Source organism: Ananas comosus, linkage group 6 (assembly GCF_001540865.1).
Source record: "Ananas comosus cultivar F153 linkage group 6, ASM154086v1, whole genome shotgun sequence".
Lineage (NCBI taxonomy): Eukaryota > Viridiplantae > Streptophyta > Magnoliopsida > Poales > Bromeliaceae > Ananas > Ananas comosus.
Window position 1 is genome coordinate 12161697 of NC_033626.1, and position 8308 is coordinate 12170004.

The 8308-nt window shown below is 38.6% G+C and overlaps 1 protein-coding gene across 2 annotated transcripts; it reads left to right on the forward strand.

Annotated features, from left to right (window-relative positions):
• Positions 1-1196, forward strand: LOC109711368 (transcription factor ILI5-like). 2 transcript variants are annotated; one of them, XM_020234378.1, is made up of 2 exons: positions 1-460; positions 614-1196. In XM_020234378.1, exons 1-2 carry the CDS (start codon positions 356-358, stop codon positions 773-775), a joined length of 267 nt encoding a protein of 88 aa, XP_020089967.1. In that variant the 5' UTR covers positions 1-355; the 3' UTR covers positions 776-1196. The 2 variants fall into 2 exon arrangements, with proteins under 2 accessions (XP_020089967.1, XP_020089968.1); XM_020234379.1 differs by having other exon boundaries at positions 24-460; positions 620-1196.

The following is an 8308-nucleotide window of genomic DNA, read 5'->3' on the forward strand; positions in this document are numbered from 1 at the left end:
AGAGAGAGAGAGAGAGAGAGATGGTGTGAGGAGTCCCCTGATTTCGCCACGTGCTGAGCAGTGAGAGGGGCTGTGGTATGGTGAGCCCATAGGCCCTCTCAGCTATTGGGCCGGGTGGTGGGCCCAGCATGGGAAAAGAAGGAGAAAGGTTGGGGGGGGGGACATGTAGGGCCTAAGAGTTTGGTTTATATGTGTGTTTCTCTTCTCTCCTCAAGCCTCTCAAACTCTTTTCTCCTCCGGTCCCTTCCCATTAACCTCTCCCTCCTCTTGTCTCGAGTGCTCCTCCCCTATAAACTTCCCCTCCCTCGCTCTCCCTTTCTGTCTCTCTCACATCGATCTCCTTCGCTCCGCGACGATGTCGAGCCGGAGGTCGACAAGGATCACCGAAGAGGAGATCAGCGAGCTCATCTCCAAGCTCCAGTCGCTGCTTCCGGAGGGCCGCCGCAGAGGCAACAGCCGGGTATTAACAATCTCAAGTCTCTCGAAGTAAAGCACCATACAAATATAAATATATATTTTAGTTAGAACATTTTGCTTGTAACTTTACTTTTATATTATGATGATGATGATGATGATGATGATGATGATAATGATGATGATATAAAATAATAAGATGCAGGCTTCGGCGACGAAGCTGCTGAAGGAGACGTGCAACTACATCAAGAGCCTGCACCGCGAGGTCGACGACCTCAGCGACCGCCTCTCCGACCTGATGGCCGGCATGGACAACGACAGCGCCCAGGCCGAGATCATCCGGAGCCTCCTCCGGTCCTGAGCGCCGTGCCGTGCCGTGCTGTGCTGTGCTGCGCCGCCAAGTTAGCCCCTCCAACGTACCACTCCTAATAGATAAATCTATATATATATTTATAAGCTTCTAGGGTAACTAGATCTCATTAATGTACGTACTTATATATTAGATCCTAGCTAGGCTTTATAATGCCGTAGCATTAGCTCTCCATTCCCTACCTCTTCTTCTCCTTTTCCTCTTTTTTTTTTTTTTTTTTTTTTTTCAATTTTATGCACATCTTCTTTGAGGTGTGGCTCGAGTTGCTTCTACTATGGCAACCGACCAACCACTACTTAGGAAAATTATCATGTAATCCAGCTCTTACTCAGTTTCCATTATATATATATAAATATATATATAAATATAAAACCTTATTTTATATATACATATATATATATGCTCATTTTCATGGCTCCTTCTTAGACTCCCTAGTTCAATCCGTACACATGTGAAAGGGGAGGTACTTAATAAAATATATAACTACCACATAAGTTTTTTTTTTTTTTTTTCCTGAAAAATTCCTTTTACTCCTTAGTTCCTGTTTAAGACCCAACACCGGCTCTGTTTTTATTGTGTTCCGATGATTCTAACACCCCGGCGGGCAAAAAACCCACCAATAGGGTTTGCACACGTGGACGGTACGGAATAGTGGGTGGAGCGCGTACTGGGATTAGGCTGTACCTGTGGAGCAACGGAGGGGCGAGGATGTCGACCGAGGGAACTGATCTAACGGTTGGTGGCCTCCGAGGACGCCAAAATTGAAGGACGCGGGTCCCGAGAGTCAGGGCCTGCTGGGCTCAGAGCCCCAGTGCGGGGCCCACCACTGATTGGGGCTCGGTCCCCACCGTCCAATGAATAGTATCCTACGGTTGTAGCTAGTTAGTTGAACACGACAGTTAAAAAAGGCAAAAAAAAAAAAAAATCATTAAACAAAAAATATTAGAAAATCCTCGACACCGTAATATACAAATATATTGAGATGATAATGGCATAATATGCCCCTACAAAAGGCTGTGCTGTACATGTAACGGGAGGGGTAAAAGAGTAAATAGAACAGAGAAAGGGCCAAAAAGAGGAAAAATAAAAAAATAGGGGGTTAAATGGCGAATAAGATAAGGTGCGTGAGTTTTTTTTTTTTTTCTTTCTTTTATGCGCAGCCGTAAATGTATTTCGTTCGCAGCCCTGCACGGAAATTTGCAGAGATACGTCGTGTTAGGTCTGACCATTTAATTAAGGGCATTTCTGTAAATTCACCTGCTGATACGAGCGATTCTTCCGGTTCAATATGTAAGCAAGTCTAGAAGGATACCATCCGGAGCCCGCGACCGGGACAAAAATTTATACAGTGAATGCAATTACTTTGCTTACTATATAGTAATGTTCTGAATACCCAAAATGGGAACCGGTTTTTCCACACACCACAAAAATATATATATATATATATATATGTGTGTGTGTGTGTGTGTGTGTGTGTGTGTGTGTGTGTGTTATAATTACAAAGCGATCCTTCCGCCCATTTGCCGACATGGATAGTTCGAATTTATACCATCAGATAAATAAATAGCGAAGCGTTCCCTCCGTCCATCTGTGGACGTGGACAGTTCGAATTTATCTTGTCGGACAAGCGACAATGTTATTTTGTATGCAAAATTCTTTTATGCATAGTATTTTTCACGTCCCTAGTGTTTTCTGTCACGGGAACTATAGAAGAATAGTGGCTTTCAACTAAACATTATGTATTTTGCCTTGAAAATGTATAAATGAGTTCTATAAGATTAAATTTCACAAACCTTTGGTTATGTGACATTCGAGATAAGTGATTATTCAAAAGATATATATAGCTAGCTAATTTTATCAATACCATATAGCTAGTCATCGATTGTGCCGTGTGCAGTTGTATACAGAATTGTATTGTTGGTGCTTAATATTTTAAATTTTAATTCTAATTACTTTATACTTCTTACATATAGCTCGCTATCTTTCTCTCGAGAAAACGAATACCATACAGTCTAGTTGCATGATCTGACCATCCATTCAAATATAGCACTCATCTCCGCAAATTGAAGTGATCAAGCAAAATCCGTAGGATTGTTCAACGCTAGGTTGCTACACGCACAAGATGTCGAGGATTTGCTCGCGATAAATACCCTTCCTAGCAAATCAACCTAACCTCTTTTTCTGCATTTTTTTTTAATATAAAAATTAGTAATCTATTGCACGGTTTTGACAAGGTCACCTGGTGTTCATCCATTTTGTTACTCCACTGAAAATTCCACTGTAGAAATTTTTGGTCCCAGCGATGCAGCAGAAGAGCAAATAAAATTTTAAACTCAGATCATACTCAAAAGTAATCAACTCAAATTTCGAAATCAAGGCCTAAAGAGGCCGAATCAAAAACGAAATTAGGGAAACAAAGAAATGGCGATAGAGAGAGTGAGATATCGAGACGAAGCTAATAATCCACTCTACCTTCATCGCAAGGGCGATTCGACAGTGGCGTTGCTGCTGAGCGGCGAGGATCGGATCATGGGCCGTGAGCAGAGGATCGAATTCACGCTGGGGTTGAGTCGGAGGAGAACGAATCGATCCCGATCCGTCTCCCTCGCGCTCAACCCCTCCCCCTTCGCCTCCCCGATCCGCATCTCCTCCTCCCTGATCCGCCGCACCTGGTTGTGCACCGGCGCTCCGCCCCGCGCCTCTCCTCCTCCTCCTCCTCCTCCGCCGCCGCAATTCGCCTGCTGGGATCCCTGCGGCTTCGTCTCCTCGATCGGGATCGTCGCCATGATCGGGGGGGCGTAAGGTCTAGGGCTAGGGTTTCGAGAAGTATCGCCGATTCGTGAGCGCCCGCGTGTTACGATTTTAATTAGTAGCCTAGCCTAGTGTGGAAAGACGCGGAGAGGGGGCCGCCCCCGTTTTCCTTATAAACAAACCACGGCTTCACACGTGGAGACACGTGGCTCGAGTGGAGACCGGACACGTGTGGGAGGTAAGCAAGGAGGGTCGTCGCTTCGAAGCGACGTGGACGGTGACGTGGAGGAGCGGGGGGAGCGGATGCCGCGTAATAAAAGAGACGTTGGCGTTACGCTTTTTTTTTTTCTAAAATTTCTTAAATATTATATATATATAAATATATATATATAATTATAATTATATATATAAATAATATATATATATATATATATTTATTTAAATTTTTAAAAGTACAGCAAAGGTGGAGGAACGTGAATGGGTGAATTGGCTACGTAGATGGAGCGACGAAGCCACGTCATTGGAATCATAAACAGCACGAGATAACGCTACGTACGTACCCAATTGTTTTTTGTTTGAATTTGGTACCCATGTTGCAACGATATTATATTATATATATCCATTAATTGAATATTGTAAATAACAACAAAGTTATCCATTCGAATGACTTGAGAAGACCTCGTATCCACTTATAAAGAGAGATTTTTTTGTTCTAAATAGTTTATATATTATTAATAGTTTAGACTTTGCGTCCGTAATAATATTACTAGACATTCAAAAAAATAAATAAATAAACAATAAATATTATTTTTTAATTATTAATAATATTTTAACCGCCCAATATATTAATGTTTTAATCTTTATAACGTAGATGATTTTATATTATCTGATGTGTCGGAGAATATTACGTTGGATAATTCATAGAATATTTCTTTCTGGAGGAGGTAAAGAAATTTCCAAGGGAGGTGTCGTGTGCAACACTTCCCAATGCCACGATATGGGATGAATCATGCTCCAATCATGTAATGTCATTTCAAGCTGATAAGCTTGAATCTAAATTAAAGGTACTTTAGTAATTTTATAAAATAGAGTTGGTGACTGATAAAAATATTTTTAATGTAAATTTAACGATCCGATCCGCCAGTAACAATAATTCGTTTGACCAAATCACCAGTCCAAAGTATTTTAATTCTGTTATTATTACTAATGTATCCATCACACGGATTTAAATTCGTGTTAGCAATAATAACTGTTGGGTCAAACCATTGACCTAAAATGCTTAAATATAGTTATTATTATTAGTATATATATCTGTCACTTATAAATCCATCAGATTCTTCCACATTATCCTATATATGTAGGATTATTGAGATATTCATAGGAAACCTAGCATGTAATATATCATATAAAACAATAAGATATCATTCTTTAATAGCCCAAGTTTTTTAAAATAGATAGTTATTTTATGTTTTATATTTTTTTAACAAGATATGAAAGCAAGAGATTCTAATAAGTGTTTCTTTTGTAAGGTTTCGTTGGGAATTGTAGCGTTTGGAATTATAGAGAGATTATATTACGTACAGTGAGAAAGTATGATGAAAAAATAACATATTTATTTCCGTACGAAATATTGCATTCTGCATATCTCGATGAGTCAGTTACGATACATTTTGTGCATTCTCACCGAAAGAACAAAAGCATATCATTATATGCTTTTACTCCAACTCTATTTTATTTAATAGGGGCAATTGCTTATATACTCCTGAAAAGTTCCCGACTTTCCGATTTACCCCACTTAGAAGGCTAATATTGAAAATACCCTCTTTACGTTCCAACCTATTTCTAATATACCCCTAGAGTTAAAATCTGTTAATTAACTCCGTTAACTCTGTAAAATTACTATTTTGCCCTTTCAAATATACTCTTCCACAATCACTGACTTTCTTATTTACCCTTAAAGTCAGGGGTACAAAAAATATTTTGACTTTTGGTCTTTTCCAATATACCCCTCTACCGTCACCAACATTTCTTATTTGCCCTTTAACTGTGGTAGATGTTTAACTCACGTTTAACCCAAGTTAACTTAACAGGAGATAACTGTGAGGATATTTTGCAATAACAGTGGAACATATGAGGGGTATTTTAGAAAGAAAAAAAAATAGGTAAATCAGATATTTTCAAATGTATGAGGAGTATATAGGTAATTATTCCTATTTAACAATAAAGTGTAGGTCTCAATATCAAACTAAGCCTAAGACTTCTTCTTCATTTAATTTTTTTTTGTTTATTCCATGTCCGAATGCAATTTGAATATAAAACTCTCTAATAAATTTTGAATATAATTTTGGACTAGGTTGCATACGGTGCATTAATTATATGTATAATTGGTAAGACAAATAAGGCCTTTTCTGATTCTGGAGGAAATCTAAGTAGGATCCTTATCGGGTATTAATTACTCCAGGATAAGATCAAACTCGGCTTGGAATCTTCAAATATCAATCCCGCGTGTCTTTGTTGTCTGTTTTTTTTTTTTTTTTTTTTTTTTTTTTTTATTATTTCTCTTCCCTTTTCGGCGAACTCGTGTGCGTCCGCAGAAATCGACCGGCCGAGGCCGNTTTTTTTTTTTTTTTTTTTTTTTTTTTTTTGAGAAAAAAGAAGTTAGGATTCAATCCGTTTTGTTTATATGTTTTTTAAATAAAATTAATTAAAAATATGAAATAAATATGCTTCAAAATTTGGGTCTTGGGACGGTCAGTGATGTGTCCCTGTTATCGTCACCTACTAGCGATTGCGTAATTCCGACTGCTGGAGTTGGGCTCCTCCTCTTGCAATTCTTACTGCAGCAATTAGAGTTAAGTACATCAACCAATCACCAAATTTATATTTGCATGCAGTTACAACTGCATTATAGTTGTAATCGCATACAACCAAATGGCCTCTTAGAGAAGCTGGGCAACACCCGATAGAATCCAAAGTATCTTAGACACAAGCTATTATATGTCTATGACCTTTATCAAAACATAAGCGTCACACAAAGAACACTAATCTAAGATCAGCTCATTATATAAAAACGAAACTTTTGGTTTAGTTAGTCTCTTCCTACCAATCAGGGCCTCTAGTTTTAGACAATTTTTTTGAAGCGGACTAAATTATTCACATGCTGGATTTGTTAAAGTATGCGTTCTAGATATATATGGCCCTGTTGGAGAATTTTGTACAACAGTAGCTACTTTTTTTTCTTTCTTTCTTCTTTTTTTTTTTTTTTCAAATATAGGTGTGAATCGCGGCAAGAGATGGATCGTCATTGATGTTGATCAATAATGGCATAAGATACATACCGATGTGGATTGAGAGTATTAACAAAGTTTAGTTTGAACGCTTCAACAAGATAATCTTTTTTGTGAAGCTCTAAGTAGTTACTTGTTTTCTTACTCGCGTAGTTAGAACCAGTTTTATATGAAAGGCATCTCACCGTACTGCAGTGCGGCGGCGACAACGACGACGGTGAGAAAGCCCTGCACTGGAGCTACACATGAAGTAGAGCCTCGCGAGTTGAACGCTCGGTTGCTTACTGGACTTGAGCAAATCTAGCTCATCATGTTCGATCGATCCATTCGGCCTTGACATTTAAGGGGCCAGAAACTGCTCCCTGGAAATAATATCTATTATAGGGTTAACTTCATACAGTTTTTTGTAACCATATCGAATATCAAATGTATTCCTACAAAGTTCAACTTTTCATATTTATTTCTGCAAAAATCAAATAATATTTATATTTGTTTCTTTGTTTTGTTATCATCATAAATATGTCATTCTAAAATTCTAATTGTTAAAATTATACGGAAATGTCATTTCAAAAATCTCCAACGATTATCTTCTTGTTGATTGTTATCCAACCGTCTCTAGAGCAAGTGGCAAAGGACTTGTTGGTTGGTATCCGAGACCCAAGATCGAATTCTAGTTGATTCACATTTCCAACTAAGTTTATTCCTAAATGAAATAAACGAAGCGGGTAGCGTGCTATCTATCTCTCTCAAAAAAAAAAAAAAAACTCCAACGATTATCTTCTTTATTTCTACCATCATAAGTGATATAATAGTGGTTAAAAGGCTAATTTGCATCATTCAATAACCGGGATTACATATTTTACCTATTGTTAATTATATTTTTTTAACGGATTCTAACAGTAAAGATATACGTGGAAATATTAAAATTTTCACGGTAATAAAGATGAAAGGTTGAAATTTTTAGGAATATATATATTATTCAAACTGTATGTAATGTAAATAATCTATTATTATAAGAAGCACAAGATACATAAATATAATTATTGTATGATTTTGTATAGTTTAAAAATATTGTTTTTGTAACGATAAGTCTCTGCAGTAAAATGGAATGACAAGGACACACGTCAACGGTCGTGTCCAAACGGTCTCCGTCGATCTCAAGGACACGCCTGGAGATTCGCGCAACGTGGATGCATTTTTACGCTAACGTTGCCACGAAGGTACTGGGCGTCCGCATAGAATGACCCACGCGCATCTCTACAGCTGGCGGGGTGAAAGCGAAACCGAGAGAGGGCAAGTGAATGAACGGTGGATCTATGATGCCGCAGAGAAACTTGTATGCGTGGCATCTCCACTCCGTGATCGGCCGGCCCCCACGCACTCCGCGTGCGTCCCTCGCTCCTCGGAGAAACCGTTGCATGGAACAGGGTCTATAGACCGCGGTCCGCAAAAAGATATGTTTGCGGCAAATTACGATCCCTGGTCT